Source organism: Argiope bruennichi, chromosome 3 (genome assembly GCF_947563725.1).
Source record: "Argiope bruennichi chromosome 3, qqArgBrue1.1, whole genome shotgun sequence".
Lineage (NCBI taxonomy): Eukaryota > Metazoa > Arthropoda > Arachnida > Araneae > Araneidae > Argiope > Argiope bruennichi.
This window is the reverse complement of record NC_079153.1, coordinates 12,220,045-12,238,185: the sequence shown is the minus strand read 5'-3', so window position 1 is coordinate 12,238,185 and position 18,141 is coordinate 12,220,045. Positions and strand designations below refer to the sequence as shown.

Here is an 18,141-nt window from a genome sequence, read left to right as displayed (position 1 = left end):
TGGTCCCCGCTCTGAGGTTGGCCAAGCTCGATGTCTCGTCTGCAGTGATCCGAGGAGAACCTGCGTGGCTGAACTGCAGCTACACTTTAGAAGGCGATGAGCTGTACTCGGTCAAATGGTACAAAAACAATGTGGAATTCTACAGATTCTTGCCGACAGACCGACCACCAGGACAGAAGTACGATCTGCAAGGAGTCTACGTAGATGTAAGTAGATTACTTTATAATTTTACAATAATAAATCTTTGAAAAAAGTTTTAAAACGTATTATATCTTTTTCAAAATATCTTTATTTGTTGCATCATTGGTGATTTATACGATAAGAAAGTATGTAGAAATAAAATTTAACAGCACGTGATTAGTTATTATTCGTCCTTAACAAATTTTTCAGAATTCACAACGAATGACTAGAAGAAGTGGTTTCCCCAAAACTTTCTCGCATACTCTCTAGTAAAGGTGTTATTCCAGAAAGCGCGTTCCATAGCATTTATTTACAATAGTGGAACCGAATGTTCGAATGTTTTGACCGAGTTCGAATGCTTTGACAATTACAGTACCTTCTCTGTACTATAATATATACTATAATCTTGGTACAGTACCTTCTCTGTACTATAATCTTGGGCCTGATTTAGCATTTTTACTGGATCTATCATGTGATCCTTGACAAATATTTTGAGCAATTAATTCCTTGCATGTAGTTAATAGTATCCGAAAATTTTGTGTTTTAGACGCATTTTCTCCAACGGATTGAAACAAAATTTTGACATAGCACTGCAGTTTTTGTCACAAAATGCCATACCAAATTTGATATATTTAAGTCATTACCTTTTTTAATTAACTTAATTACATGTTTCTGAAAGTGCAGACATCAACAAATCAATTTGATTTGGCTGAAATTTTGACAAATGTTAAATATGTGTTAATATGTTAAACATGTGTACCGAATTTTATTTATCTCCCACTCTTCTTTTTATAATCATCTTGTTAACTAATATTCGAACAGCCGGAGAGACAAACTTCCTAAATGGATTTTGAAATTTGATAGAAAAGTACACATTTTTGCGTAAGTTCCTATACCAAATTTCATCCGTCTAGCTCAAAGCATTTTTGAATTATCTTTGTCATAGACAGACAGATGGACCAACAGACATTTTTCAGAAATACATTTTCTAAATCAGAAAGGTTTCAAACGTGATTTGTCAAAATCTCGAGTTCGAATGTTTTGACAATTACAGTACCTTCTCTGTACTATAATATATATTCATAAACAATAATATATATTTCTTTGGCAATAATTCATCATAATAATTATTAGACAAGTTTAAAAATTAGTTTAAATAATTAGTGTCGTTTGCTAAGGTAATTCGTTGTCCAAAAGCTGTTCAGGAAGGACGCAGAAACAGCTGTCTGAATTTAAAAGGTCAAATCAAAGCGATTACCCTCTCAAACTAAAGGAATGTCCCAGAAATTAATTATTCTAAATAGTAGTCCTCGTAAATTCGAAATGGAACGAGCCAGAACAAAAAACACAATAAAATGGATTTAAAAGAATTTAAATTTGGGGATAGGGAAAACTAACATTTGTCTACATAGTTTCATATAAAATGTAAAGAAACAAGAGAAGAAGAAATGATTCAGCAAATAAAACGTCTTGTTTGGATTCATAATGCGTTTTTATGTGAATTTTAGAACAAAAAAATGCATTTGCTTTAATAATGTTTAAAGAAATCGAGGGATCAATTTCAAAAGTCAGTGATGCAATTAAGTAAATCAATTTTCTATATTGGACTAATAACAAAATAGAATATTGTTTGAGATTTTAATCTGTTTTAAGATTTTTTCTACAAAATTTTATTTCATTGTTTTGGAGTTATTTCTTCATCTGTGTGGATTAAAAATATTTCAATGGAAAAATTCGATCTTATATTTTTATTTAATAGTGATCCCTAATATAGTTATAAAAAAGGAAATTACTTTTGCGGTAATATATCTATTAATTAGACAAAGTGTCATTACTAGAAGGGTTCTTTGAAATAGTTATTCATTGTTAAACAGCAGAGGAATATTTTCGTACTATTCAACTGTGAATTACTATTTAATATAATGAATCATCAAAAGAGCAGAGTTTATAATTGTGCTAATAGTAAAAACCAATCAAAAGATATTTATTATTATTATTGTGTATAAATAAATGTAACATTAAACTATCTAATTTTAAATCTATTTGTTTTTCCAAAAAACGAAATTCAGATTTTTGAAAAAGATCCATAGTAAATCAAGGATCGCCTTGCGAACAGTACGATAAAGAAGAGTCAAACAAACGAAATGCAAAAAATGAATAGTTGATTCAAACAAATTGATATGAGCAATAATCGAATACAAAAAAATTAATAATTGATCAAACAGACAAATACGAAAAACAAACGAATACAAAAAAACGAATAGTTGATTCAAACAAATGAATACGAGCAACAAGCGAATAAAAAAACGAATAGTTGGTTCAAACAAACGAATACAAAAAACGAATAGTAGCTTCAAACAAATATAGACAAAAAAACGAATAGATTCAAATAAAAGAACCAACTAGTTGGCCAATCGGATATCGGTTAATAAGCAATACGGTAACGAACAACAAATTCAAACGAACGAAAATACGAACAACAAACAATTACGAGTAACTAATATGAGATTCAAACAACCAACAAGGCGAAGTAAGTTGCGAGGGGGGGGGTTATTAACAGAATGAATCAGATTCCTGCAAAAGTCCACTGTAAATCAATGATCTGTCAAAGAGTAATTTGCTTAAATATCTATTATCCTTCAACGGATTGTATTCATAAACCGATTTAATTTCGTCGTTGAATATATAGATATGAACATATAAAATAAAATATATAAATGAAAGTAATACACGCTGAATATATAATGCTAAATTCTTTTAAAATTGTAAGAACAGGAATTTAAAATACATTCAAACCATTACAAAAAGAAACTTTTACTTCTTACTTTATTTTAATCTTTACGGAATTCTTTTTATAAGAGTAGCTAATAAGACGGTAGATAAAAAAAAAGAACAAAATGTAAAGATTGGAATTCTAAATACTTAAAAAAACGAAATGCACTCAAGAAGGATTTAATAGTTTATTGCATTGCATTCAATATTTCAACAACATAAATAAGCATATTAATTTTTTTTTCAGAAAAATGTTTTCAAATGCAATTCAGTTTCTCATCATAACTTAGAACACTTACCTTACTTTTGTTCTTTCTATTGATTATTTTGACCTGAGGTGCATAGCGCCGAACATGTTGTTTTTATTTTTCTACTGATTAAAAAAAATCTGATTATGGATTTTGTTAATTAAAAGAAAGATTTTAATTTCGGAAATAAGTTCTGAGATTTTAAACTATTCCTTGTTTTTAGCTGCTGAATATTTTTTTTTGTTCGAATCATTACTCATTCCCTCTTCAACTAGAAGAAAAAAAGTGTTCTCTTAAAACTTATGTTTGGGCTTTTTATCTTTTCTTTTGCTTTTTTTTTTATCTATTTTTTTTCTTTTGTCTTTTAGTACTTTTCTTCAATATTCCGATAAAATATTTTAAGTGAATTTATTTCTTCATCATATTTGATCGTTTCCATTTATCTCAATTTGTTTAGCAATATATTATTTAAATCTTTTTAAATGTGAAAGTTTTTTTTACTGCTCCATTGGGTATCTCAGTAGTCAAAATTTTTTTTAAGTTAACCCTAATTAATTTTTAATATTTTTACGACTTAAATGCGGATTGATATATATACAGATATATAAAAAAATATTTTATCAAGAAATGAATCGTAATTAATCAAATATTGGGATTTTTTCCAGCACTCTTAAGAATGATATAACTACACAAATTTGCAGTATTTGGGGGGGGGGATATTGAAAAAAAACTCAACGTATAAAGAAAAAGGATTTTAAAAACTATAGTTAAAGAAATACCAAGATATAAAAAGTTTAGTTTGCTTTTTCTTACAAAATTAAAATAATTTCCTCGAATATAATTAATGACACGTCTTATTTTATTTTTCTATGTAAAATATTTTCAAAAATTAATTTTTACTTTATGGTGACCTAAAACTTAACATTTAGCTCCACATTTTGGAATAGTAGTAAATGACTTTCAAAATAGAACATTGGTATGTCATTAGTAGTAGAATAGTAGAATTTTCTACTCCCCGGGAAATACATATGTTTAATTTGAAACTGATATTTTTTTTAAAATTTAATAAATTTGCAACTGAATTGGTGTTTAATTTAACTTTTTAAGTGAGGTAAAGATAAGAAAAAATTCACGTAAAATAAAAGATATATTCTTTAACATTATCCCATCCGCACATCTAATCGGCATGCATTTGCCTGGTGCCAGTAGGGCTAGTTCAGATCATTTTAGTTACTATTACATTATACAGAACACAAATAGGGTGTCGTTGGTCCAGCATTTGCCCGATAGATACACCGCCGAACGCCATAATGTTAATACAACACATTTAAATTTTTATTGATTTAATCATTTGGAAAGTACAGGATCACCATTTCACTTCTTATATATTGTCACGTAGAACTATAGTATAAAAATCAAATACACACAGAAGAGGTAGAGCTAAACCAATTTATTAACTGAACTGAGAATACAGTAACTGACAAATCTTCTGCTTTTATACAAGCAGAGAAAGTTCCAGAATACTCTTCTGGAGACAGTAAGAAAAGTCCAGAACACTTGTCCGGTAAACTAAAGAAATGTCCAGTATCTTCTGGAACATGAAATAAAGGAAAACATAAGATCAAGTAATTAAATATTTACACATATGATGAATCCCTATAGGGGGTTCGAACTAGAGGTCTCTTGATAAGGAGCCCAGTGCCATGACCATTGGGCCATGGAGATTCGACTGTTTTTCTTCAATGCGGCAATATAAGCTTTTATTAATACAACAGTTATAATTTTATCTCTTCAAATCATTATTAACGTAAAATAAAAGATTTGTTCATTAGCACTATGCCTTAAGCACATTAAATGAACATTCTTTTATTTGTTGCCGATTAGTGCGGCCAAACATAAGAATCCCAATGAAGGGATTTTTTTTTTTTGTTCCGAAAAGGGCCGAATTTGGCAGTAATACGTATTAACACCCGGTGATGGCCTGATAGTAAAGTTTCAGCTTTGGAGCTAGAATTACGGTATAGCAGCCACCCTTTAACCCGTTAACATAGCACCAAAAACAGCCAAAACTTCAGTGTATCTAACCACGGAGACGAAGAATGTGGGTATGTCCAATTAGTATTTTATCTTAATTTTAACACTGGCAAAAGCATGCGATGAATTGTTTTAATGGAACAGAGAAATTAATTTGACTATCATCATAGCAATAAAAACATTGTTACAGATTGCGCCTCAAATTAAATTAATTTTTTTTAAAGTAGAGAAAAAAAATTTTAAGCAAATGAAATTAGTATCTTTAAAAAGTTAGTTTTTGTGATTTAAAATAATGTAAAAAATATTTTTGTGTTATAACATTATCTGTAAATATAGCTGAAAAAAACACGAAAAACTAATTAATTTTTTTAATTTATATTTGAATTAACCTTTGGATTTTGAACCGTAACCTCTTTCAAGTATTTAAGATATTAATTCCTCACACAAATTCGATATTTAGCTACTATTATCGCATGCCAGGATTAATCGCCAAATAATTTACCAATTATGACACAATAGATTCACTAAAAATGCTAAATTCACTCCAAAAGTTAATATTTCGTAACTATTGTACGCCAATGCCATATAAGGCTTTCTGTGGCATTAGAGAGTGGTTTTTAGAGAGTATGCGAGAAAGTTTTGGTAGACCACTCCCGATGGTTTTTCTATTACTCAGTTAAATAGTCACCAGGATGTGACTACGATGGGGTTCTCGGTAGAGATCCCTTGGGTGGTTTGTCGTATCTACTTTTCCTTACAGTTTATACCTATCCAACTGCTTAGAAACTCAGTGTTTTAGGTACCGGGGGCGTAGGGGGCGATTATGTTATATTTTGAAGAGCATGTCTGCCAAATTTCATAAGGTTTAGGAAAAAATTGCTGACTTGATTTTAAAAAAAAGCCATTCAGCCAAACTTTCTTCTTTATATATCTACAGTTATTAGGTATTCTAAACTTCTTTTTGTATTGCAGCTGGAGCAGTCTTTCGAAGGATATGTGTACCTCAAGCGGACGGATCTCAACACAGAAGGGGTGTACCGCTGCGAAGTGTCCGCCGAAGCTCCCTCCTTCCAGACTGTCAGAGAAGAGAAAGAAGTGAGGGTGTACGGTGAGTACACAACCCAGTTTACTTCTTCGTCCACCCTTTCACGAACACTGATGAGTCGGATGTGTGGCTTTGTTTACAGATCAGACTTGGAAATCATGAGTCATGTGTGTGGTTTCATTTTAAATTATAGCTATAAAGTTTATGAGTTTGCGTTGGGCGTCACTGTTTGGGTGGAAAATCAAAATGGGGTCTTCATTAGTGAAGCACTGCTTTATTATTTTTTAAAGAAAATGTAATTTTGGATTATTTTTTTCCGAAAGTTAAAGTTTTTCTCTTCCATTGTTCAGACTGTGGGCAATATATTGGATAGCTTTAAATTTCTCTGACTTATTAATAAAATATTTCTCTGATTTAAAAAAAAAACACAGTTAAAATAGAAAATCCATTTTCCTCAGTCCCACCAAAAAGAGAAAAAAAATAACTGATTTTTTTTTAGATATTACCATTTTTTTTTATTAAAATCGAGTACACCTGTGAATTTGTTTAACCCTTTTTTTACACTAATTTGATGTAATGTTTAGAAATCGATTCAAACATTTTTAAATAGAAAGGAATTATTATTACACGCTACAACAGAAACAAATGCATTACCTAGCGGAAATCACGTGATGTTTCAGAAAATGTATTTTTCCCGATCTCTTGAATATTTTAGTACTAAAAAATATATGAAAATTAAAGTTAATCATAAAGATATATCATTATTACAGGAAAAATCACTATCATCACTTATCACTACGAAGTATATTATCCTTCCAAATAATTTAATAGAATTTTGCATAATTTCATTTAATTGGAGATATTTCATTTGAACTCAGGATAGTTTCATTTTTATATAATATAAACTGCCAATACAATTCAATTACACGAACTTTGCTCCATTCATTCCATTCTAACGCATGACACTAGGACTCGACTCCATCCAAGGGCAATAAGAACATTGTGCCGTAATTCTTGCTATATATATTTAAAAAAAAGCGCATGTGTTACTTCATAAAATGAATAATCTACTCTCTGAAAATTGCAGCTGTAATCCGTCTGGTGAAATTATAAACATAGATTACGAATGAATGAATGAAAATTAACCCCTTCGCATACACTGATGAATCCGAATCGCACATCGAATTATAGAATTTTTAATTTTAAAACACATTAAAGTGGAAGTATAAAGAAATTTATAATGTCAAAATCATGTAAAAACGCTTTAATTTCTCAGAAACGCTTATATTATTATAGAAATTGAAATGTTAATAAATGTCTCAAATAGGCTGTTTCATCTAAATAGGAAATTAAGTAAATTCATTGGTCAAGGGATAAAGCTCTACGTCGCTGGAACATGATGGAATAAGTTTAATATGATATATTCATTTAACATATGGGATGAAATAAATTCAATGAAATCGCATTCATTTGATAAACGGGTTGAAAAAAATACAGCGAGAATACATCCACATAACAAACGAGTTGAAACAAATTCAGTGAGATCACATTCGTATGCCAAAGGGGGTGAAACAAATTTAGCGAGATCACATTCACATTTCAAAGGGGATGAAATAAATTCTGGGAGATCACATTCACATGTCAGTAAAAAAATAAATTTGATAAGGTCTGCATGACAGATGAGTTGAAACAAATTCAGTGAGATTACATTCGCATGACAAATGGGAAAAAACAAATTTAGTGAGATCACATTCACATTACAAATGGAATGGTATGAAATAAATTCAGGGAGATAACATTCGTACGCAAAATGCGATTAAACAAATTTAGTGGGATTACATTCGCATGACAAACGGGATGAAATAAATTCAGGTAAATCCCATTCACATGTCGGTGAAAAAAATGAATTTGATACTATCTCATTTGCATGAAAACGTGAGAAATTTATTGAAATTACATTCACATAACAAACCTGATGAGGCAAATTTAGTGAGATCACATTCGCATGACAAACGGCATGAAATAAATTCAGAGGGATCACAGTTACATGTGGGTATAAAAAATTGATAAGATCTCATTTGCATGACAAGCGTGAGGAAATAAAGTTAATGAAATTACATTCACATAACAAACGTGATGAAACAAATTTAGTGGGATCACATTTACATGACAATTGGGGTGAAATAAATTCAGAGAGATCACAGTTAAATGTCGGTAAATAAAAATTGATAAGATCTCACTAAATGACAAGCGTGAGGAAATAAATTTAATGAAATTACGTTCACATAACAAACGTGATGAAACTAATTTAGTGAGATCACATTCACGTGAAAAATGGGATGAAATAAATTCAGGGAAATCACATTCACATGACGGTAAAAAATTTGATAAGATCTCATTTGCATGATAAGTGTGAGGAAATAAATTTAATGAAATTACATTCACATAATAAACGTGATGAAAAAAATTTAGTGAGATCACATTCGCATGGCAAATGTAATGAAATAAATTCAGGGATATCACATTCACAAGACAAATGTTATGAAATTCATTTTCTTGGAGTCACAATCGCGTGATAAACGAGTAAGAAATTTGCGTGATCATATGATAAACGTAACAAAGATCAAAGAATCTAGATTGATACAGCGCATTTGACGTGTATCACGTGAGGAGGATTGGATTTAGAGAAACTTTGGGCAGGTTCCTTTTGATATACCACTCGATATTGGCTTATATCTCTGAATTTATCCCTATTTTAGTGTTAATGTGACTAGAATTTTGTGATGCGGCAAGCAAAGTAGATGAAATGCAATTTGTATTTTCACAAAATGTAAATTTGGAGCTCAATTTCCAAAGTTAAGGTTTTTGTCTTCAATGTTTGTTATTAAATTCCTAAGATTCTGCAGTTTCAAAACAAATTACTTTTTCTTAGCCATCCTCCATGTATCAATTTGAAGAAAAATATATACAAACCCATATTTGTTTTAAATATTACATACAAAAACAAACGAAGAATGGTTGTCATATTGAAACATTATGTAGTTAAACTTCTATAATAAAGCTTGATACCATCATATTTCTTTCCCATTCTGTTTTATCAAGATATCTAGTGGGAATTCAGTTATGGAATTCTAACAATATATTTGGAAGCCGTGTATTCTAAAGTGTATCATCTCCGTTTTCCAGAAAAGGTAGCCGAATAAGATGAATTGTTCATAATCTCGGCAAGTAAACAACTAAATTCAGTCATGCGATCCATTGCAGAGATCGATAGATGATGAAAATGCAAAACGTCACGGTATGCCTAGGACTTTGAATAAAAACGAATTTTGTTCATGTTTTGGAATTGTTTAGAATCGAAAGGAATTGTATCCTAAAGTAATTCAAAAATATTGTTTTCAGGAAGCGCGCGTTTCAGGAATACAGTGCACAAATTCGTTTTCAGAAACGAGATAGTTTAGATGAATATCTGGGTTTTGATATCAAATTGAAATTCAACATCGTTGAATTATTGGAGATTTCATCTAATTCTTGTTCCTGTTTGTCTTGACATGATTATAAATATGATGGACTTTCTATGTTTACATATGGCTTGAAATCCACTATTCTTCCTGTAACTGAATAAAATTTCAAAATTAAATTACATCGATTTTCTTTAGTATAGTTATTTTTGATAAATACAAATATATTTCTAGAATTTGGTGTCATTTTGTGTAGTAGTAAGAGAAGCTGTTGTTAACTAAGATTTATATGCGTTATTATTTGGCATGACAATGAAGAATAGGACGATTCAATGGATACTCCACAAAATAACCAAAAAGACACAATAAAAAGAGCAACTTGTAATATGAGGTAATGAAAAACTAGTTGGTTTTTAACTTTTTTAATAAAATTTAACAATAACATTATAACATATAGAATGACAATAAAGAAAAAGAATAACAATTAAGAAAGTAATTATGAATTACGGTTTGAAAAGGGATTGCCCTCATCTGCCATTACTGAAGTCAACACAAAGATGGAAATCGTTACTCGATACCACCTGGCCAGTAGAAGGAGCATCTGCGGCAGCATTGCTCTTGAAAAACTTTTGCTTACAATAATTACTACATATATAATTATGATTTAATAAGCAATGAGAATCTATATTTACAATTTGTAAGTTCAGAAAAAATTGGCCATTCGTTTATGTTTCTTAATGTTTAGTTTCTATTTTAGCTTCATTAGCAACATGTTGGGGTTAGCAATCACAGTCAATAATTGAGGGTTTGTTGTATAATCGGGAATATCTTTAATCAAAATTTGACTTAATTTCTTGTAACTTTATTAATTTTTTATTTTGAAGCAACATGAGAGCTATTTATGAAGCAGCTCAAATTTTTTAACACTGTCAGATGACAAGGACGATATCAAAATCTACCCCTCCCACTTCCCAGCATCTATGACAAGGTAATATGGAAACATTTAATTTCCGATAACATTATATTATAAGCTATGGAAGGAACAGGTCTCTTAAATAATTGAGTTCTGTCTTATTGTGTATATATATATATATATATATATATATATATATATATATATATATATATATATATATATATATATATATATATATATATATATATATATAAACTAATGTGCGTAGTCCAAAAATCGGTCTCTTGCTGCATATTGTCGTATGGTGACGGTCAAGTATAAACAAATCACAATATGAACGTTTCAAACTGCTTCAATGAAGGTTTTTGCAGCTGTAGTTAATTAAATACTTCGCTAATTAATGAATCTGAAAAATATTATTAGAAACGTTCTGGATAGAGCTCACCAAAAACTATATTCACTCAGAGAACATAAGATATAAAAAAATAGGATTAAATAAAAATTTAATCTAACGCGAAAATATGCTTAACCATTACCACATTGGTAATCGCGGTGACTTACCTATGGAAAATGATAACCATAACTTTCAAAATTATAACCCCACAAAAATGGTTTTTATATTATGTCAAAACTCTCAGAAGATTATGTTTGTGTAAATATCAATTTCATTTTTAAACAATGTTTCTTTGTTTTTAGTAATATTTTAAATATAATACACACTCTGTATCAATTAATTTTTAATGTTTTGGTATTCAAACTCATTCGTCGTAAAATGACAATCCCGTGTTTTTTCCATTGTTAAAATTAAGATTTTTAAAAAATTAGAATTATATATTAATTTTCATGCATTATAATTTATTTTGATTTATTTAGTTTGATTCATACATTTCGGCCTCATCCAATAACAATATGATTTTTTTTAATATATGCATTCCGTATTAACATTTAATAGTCTAAAAAGATAATTTCGACGAACAAGGCTGGTCTCCAAACACGGCTATTTAGGCCATCTTTGGCGACCAGCCGTATATATATATATATATGAATTTTTTTTCCCCTGTTTAAAAAATGGAAAAATATGATTTGAGAATATCTGTTTTGTTTCATATGATTTAATAAAATTGGCATACATATTTGGTTAAAGTAAATAGAAAATGATATTAAATAAATAAAGTTTAATAATTTGTCGAAAAAGTTAAACAATTGAAATTTTCATGCAAAACATGGAAAATTATCGTAGCAAATAAGGAAGTAAAAAATAGTTATTCCAGATACCAAAAGATTTTGCACCATTACGAGAAGCATTTCCAAATCTAAAATGACCCGGGTTAGTCAGTTATCATTCATACGTTGACCACGTGAACAAGAATCGATTCTCTTAGTGATTTAAATTAATCTTGGGAGAAAAAGCTAAACAGAACTTAAATATTGTGAATAGAATTATAGAATGCAAATCCTCAAATCCACGATGATATGTGTGACTCTCCCCTCAAAAAAAAAGTTCCTTTTCTTTTGCGGGCGCAGTATAAGGAATAAAATCTTTGCATAACGCGGTTTCCCCTTTAGAAACCTAGACTATGCAATAGAAACGCGGAAATGGGGAAATATTGTAAAGCGTGACGGGGGACGGATCTTCCAAAACTTTGGATGCAGTTTTGTTCCGTCCTCTTTTTTTCTCTCTACCCCCCTTCGAGAAAACAATAGAAAAGTGCTACTTCGATTTGCTGAGATTGTATTTCCGAACGCCGCGGTTCTTTCCCAGTGCGGAAGATCGAGTCGTGGAAAAGAATGAAACTTTTATGCCAAAAAATGGCTGCCTTCTGAATATCCGAGGAAGCTTTCCCTAATACAAGCCACTCGATTGTTTGTTTTTTCATGGATAGGATTTCAAATATTGAAACTTCTTGTTGTTTGTGTGAAAAGATTGCATTTGGCGCTGGATTATAGATGCTGTAGACACTGTTTGTCACTACTAGCCTCGGTTAAGGATAGCACACAGGTGAAGACCTTCTGCGATCTTAACTTAAATCTTTGATTCTGTTGCGAAACTAAAAACCATACGGAGTGGGATGCAGCAGTGGCCTGATGGTAAGGTCTGGGTTTCGGAATGGGAGGGTTACAGTTTCGAGACCTGATTCCACCGAAGAACCGTCGTGTTAGTGGATCGGGGTATGCTAAACAAAGTCGGGACCAAACGTCCTCCCACTGGTGTGGTGTGTAAATTTGTAGAGGGAAGTGCCAGCTCAGGTGTTGTCCCCGTTATCTGACCGCGACTCAAAAGTAAGACATCCGAACTAAAATCGCCCTAGTGTTGCTTTGAAACGGGACATTAATATAATTAATATATAAAGTAAGCTAAACCAGCTGGGAGTGGTTTCCTCAAACCGTTCACGTGCAATAATAAACGTGTTGCCCCAGAGAACATCCTGCATGGCATTGGCGTACATTAATTAAGAAACGTTAACCTTTGGAGTAATTTTAGAATTTTTTATTAATCTATCGTGTGATCTTTGGCGACTAATCCATGTCATGCGGTTAATAGTATCCGAAAGTCGAAATTGCGTTTTAGGCGCGCTTTCCCCCAACTTATTGAAACAAAAATTTGTCACAGAACTACGCATGTGGTCCGAAAACCTTACTTATGTTTTATGTCATACTTATGTTTTATAAAGGACAACCTTTGGCATGAATTTAATATTTTAACTGAATCTATCATGTGATCTGTGGCTATTAATCCCTAGTATGCGGTTAAAAGTATCCTCAAATCGAATTTGCGTTTTAGACGCGTTTTCCCCCAACTTATTAAGAAAAATTTTTGTCAAAAAGCTTCACTTGTAATCACAAAATCTTGCTTATGTTTTATGTCACACTTATGTTTGATGTAAAATTAAAACTATATGCTTTATAATGCATTACTTTCTTCACACCATTGTAAAAATAATTGTAATAATAAAAAATTGGCATTAATAAGTATGCATTAAACTGTAATATTAACTATTGATCTTTGTTCAAATAATTCATTGATAGAAATCTGCTCTCGCCTCTCATCGGAGAGCCCCACGGCATTGTACGTCTTTTAAAAAAAAGTATGTTCTATTTCAGTCAGCATAAGAAAAAGTTAGTCTATTTTTTTCATGTAATGTATATTTTTCTTTCATGAATTGATCCCCATTGGTCTATTATGGCTAGCATCGCGTTTGATCTAACACTTTTTCTTTGAAACAGCTTTCAACACAAATACTTTAATTATGGTTACATTGTACTTAGTTTCAAATGTGAAATATATTTCAAACTTCTGGAACAAAAACGTTTAGCACGGAAACCTCAAATCCTGTGGATGTCTATTTGTGCAGAATCAATCACTTTCATGCTGGTGTGATGTAAAAACTTCTAGGGGAAAAAATAGCAAAGTATTGGCGTCATCTGATCATGATTCAAAATTATGAAGTCTTTCATTTTAATAGTCCGTCGTTTTAAATTGAGATGATTATATATAAAAAAAATTCTACAAATTCACAACCCCCCCCCACCCCCCAAAAATGTTTACATAGATTTGGAAAGCAAAATCAATTTTTCTGACAAGAGAAAATTAAACTTCAAAGTAATTGAAACCCATGCATACAATTAGAGCTTGATTAGGCTGTTGTAAAATAATTTTCTTCGTCATTTTAATAAAAGCATACCTTATACAAAAAAAGGAAGTGCTAAAAGAAAAAAAGAATCCTTTGCATATATAATTTGTGTTGTTCTCGAAAATCTTATTAAAATATTCATTTAACAAAAACTGTTTTTGTCCATAAAAATTATTTCTTTTTGAATTAATTTCCCTACTTTCAATCTCATCCTATTACATCAAATATTTACTATATATTAATGGAGAAAAAGAGCCCATGGCTATATGTATCAAATTATGAATGTTGATCTTTGTAATGAAAAAAGGATGAATTTTAGTGAAATTTTTCACTACGATCAAATGCAAATTAATACTCTTTAACTTAATTTATAAGGCGAATTAATGTTTTTTTCGCCACGACAAACAACTTTTCTCGTTCTATTAACATTTCTAATCAGGAATTTCTTTCCTTTATATCAAAGGGTATTCTACTTACTTATTTTATGAATTAATTCATGTGCAAATTTATCACAGAAAATTGTTCCGAAATGTATATCCAATGTATTTTTAGGTATATGCATTAGCAAATTCCATTACCTTATTTAAGTGGTTTGTTTATTTGAATTTCAATTTAATTTTTTTCATTTTCTTCATTGCTGAAAAATATTTGTTCGCCTTCTATAAGTATAGATCAAATAATGAAATGTACGTTGTTACTTTTCCCAATAAGTTCATAAATTAAATGGAAATTGATAAAATTCATTTGAATACCGAAAAATATTTTTGATAAGCAAACAATCTTGACAAAGAATTCAGAGGAATCATACGGAAGTATTAGATATTAAATTACTAAGTTTCAGTAGCAACAAATATAATTTTTTTTTCGAAAACTTTGTTTACGGAATATAAATATATAATCTACATGTTACTTATTTTCTGCAGACTTCAATGTAAATTCTGTCATAGTATGTAATTGCTATCAGTGGCATGTTATTGGATTGAGTACTACAACTAGTTAACACCAAATTGGCTTTGACGAAAAAAACAAAGCTAACTATTTTCTTGATTTTGAAAGAGTACGATGATCTGAGAACCTTTTAATTTTAGACTAGTTCTTAATTTTTAGAAATTATATAAAGGTTGGTGTACATTTCAGATTTAAATATCGGAAAAAGATAATAACTTTTTTATGAAAATTTTTAGTTTTATATCAGCTTCTAGCATAAAATTCTTTTCTGAAAGTGTTAAGCTGTGTGCAGATATCCGGCATTGACATTATTTCTGTTTTATATTGAACTTCAGTTTCGAGGCGTGTGAAGAAATTCTTTTATTTTTGTAATATTTTATGTGAAAAACTATTGAGAAAGTATTTAGTTCTCTATGCAAAAAAGTATTGAGAAAGTATTTAGTATTCTATGCAAAAAAGTATGAAGAAAGTATTTAGTATTCTCTGTAGAAAATTATTGTGAAACTATTTAGTATTCTATGCAGAAAAGTAATGAGAAGGTATTTCAAATTCCATGCAAAAAAGTATTCAGAATGTATTTAGTATTCTATGCGGAAAAATATTGAGAAAGTATTAAGTACTCTATGCAAAAAGGTGTTGAGAAAATCTTTAGCATTCTATGCAAAAAAGTATTTAGAAAGAATCTAGTATTATCCTATACAGTCCTATCCTATACTAGTATCTACCTATCCTATACTATATCTAGTATTATCCTATACTAGTATTATCCCTAAAAGTATTGAGAAAATATTTAGTATTCTAGGCAAGAAAAGTATTGATAATTTAGCATTCTGTGCAAAAACGATTGAGAAAATATTTAGTATTCTGTGCAAAAAAGATTCAGAAAATATTTCGTATTCTACGCAAAAAAGTATTGAATAAGTATTTAATATTCTATTCAAAAAAAAGTATTGAGAAAGTATTTAGCGTTCTATGCAAAAAAAGTATTGAGGAAGTATTTAGCATTCTATGCAAAAAAAGTATTGAGAAAGTATTTAGCATTCTATGCAAAAAAAGAATTGAGAAAGTATTTAATATTCTATGCAAAAAAAGTATTGAGAAAGTATTTAGTATTCTATGCAAAAAAAGAATTGAGAAAGTATTTAATATTCTATGCAAAAGAAGTATTGAGAAAGTATTTAGTATTCTATGCAAAAAAGGTATTGAGAAAGTATTTAGCATTCTATTCACACAAAAAAGTATTGAGAAAGCATTTAGCATTCTATGCAAAAAAAGTATTGAGAAAATATTTAGTATTCTATGCAAAAAAAAGTATTGAGAAAGTATTTAATATTATTCTATGCAAAAAAAAGTATTGAGAAAGTATTTAGCATTATATGCAAAAAAAAGTATTGAGAAAGTATTTAATATTATTCTATGCAAAAAAAAGTATTGAGAAAGTATTTAGTATTCTATGCAAAAAAAGAATTGAGAAAGTATTTAATATTCTATGCAAAAAAAGTATTGAGAAAGTATTTAGTATTCTATGCAAAAAAGGTATTGAGAAAGTATTTAGCATTCTATTCACACAAAAAAGTATTGAGAAAGCATTTAGCATTCTATGCAAAAAAAGTATTGAGAAAATATTTAGTATTCTATGCAAAAAAAAGTATTGAGAAAGTATTTAATATTATTCTATGCAAAAAAAAGTATTGAGAAAGTATTTAGCATTATATGCAAAAAAAAGTATTGAGAAAGTATTTAATATTATTCTATGCAAAAAAAAGTATTGAGAAAGTATTTAGTATTCTATGCAAAAAAAAGTATTTGGATTTTACAAGCAAAGTTAGTAAATCAGAAGAAACATCTTTGAAAAAGTGGAATAGAAATCCGGAAATCAAATTTTCAGATTTTGCACACTTTATATACTAGAAAAAAAACTATTTTTCTCATTTTTCCAAAGATTTCTTTAAAATTCTACTTTTATTCTCTAACTACTCAAATCTTTACGACTTTAATGCACGTTTACACAAAAAAAAGTCTATACAGAATTTAATAAATCTCGCTTTCTTTTAAAATATTTTATTACTCTAGCATAACAGAAGTAAGGTTCATTGAAATATGTTGACAGTTAGAACCAGAAATACCGTCATTGCTATTCGATTCACATTTAATACTGACTTGGCTGGATTTTATAGCCTTTCTGCTGAAAGCTACTGTTGACAAACATAGCGCTTTTTTGAAGGGAAAAAAAATAATAAGGCATCCCATACTTTAAAAAAAGCTATCTCACACAGTCGATTTCAAGGAGGGGGTTGTCCAGTGCCGTATCGGATTTCATTAAGTTTCTTTCCTTTTCTGATATATAGTGCAGACTCATCAGTTTCATTTGGAACGGCAGAAGCTGGAAAGAGCGGGGTGGGGGGAATAAAGACCACATCGCATTTCCTTCACATTGAAACCCATGCAATACTTAACACTGTTTGCCCGTCAGATGCGTGTTCAGTTTCCCTTTATATCTTTATTTTTTTAGAGAAAACTTATTTCTTTGAGGCAAAATATTGTATCGGATAAAAAATGCTGTATATTTCTTTTCAGCTGTAAAAGACCACAAGAAAATTTTGTTCGTCAGCCAAACTTTGTCCACGTTTGCTCGCCAAAGACAAATAAATAGACGGTTACTTTGAAGCGTATTGGTCCCATCAAAGACCAATATAAAAAAAAGAGCATATATATGCTTTAGGCCGCCACACAAACCTTCCATCTATTTAGTTGCCGCTCACCAAACCATCTTCAAAGACATCGAAAAGGTAAAGGCCAAAGCTCAGAGGGCCTCTGATATTTGATTGAATCGGTCCGAGATTATTTCTTTTTATTTTATTTTGGCTTTTCGGAAAAGTACCCGGAGTTATTTTTGTTATATTTG

General features: G+C 30.1%; 1 protein-coding gene across 1 annotated transcript in view; it reads left to right on the top strand.

Annotated features, from left to right (window-relative positions):
- Positions 1-18,141, top strand: part of LOC129963310 (uncharacterized) — a 435,874-nt gene that overhangs the window by 339,902 nt on the left and 77,831 nt on the right. Inside the window, exons 2-3 of the mRNA XM_056077601.1 lie at positions 1-206; positions 6,207-6,342. Of these exons, the coding sequence (XP_055933576.1) occupies positions 1-206; positions 6,207-6,342 (342 nt within the window). The remainder of the gene's footprint in view (positions 207-6,206; positions 6,343-18,141) is intronic.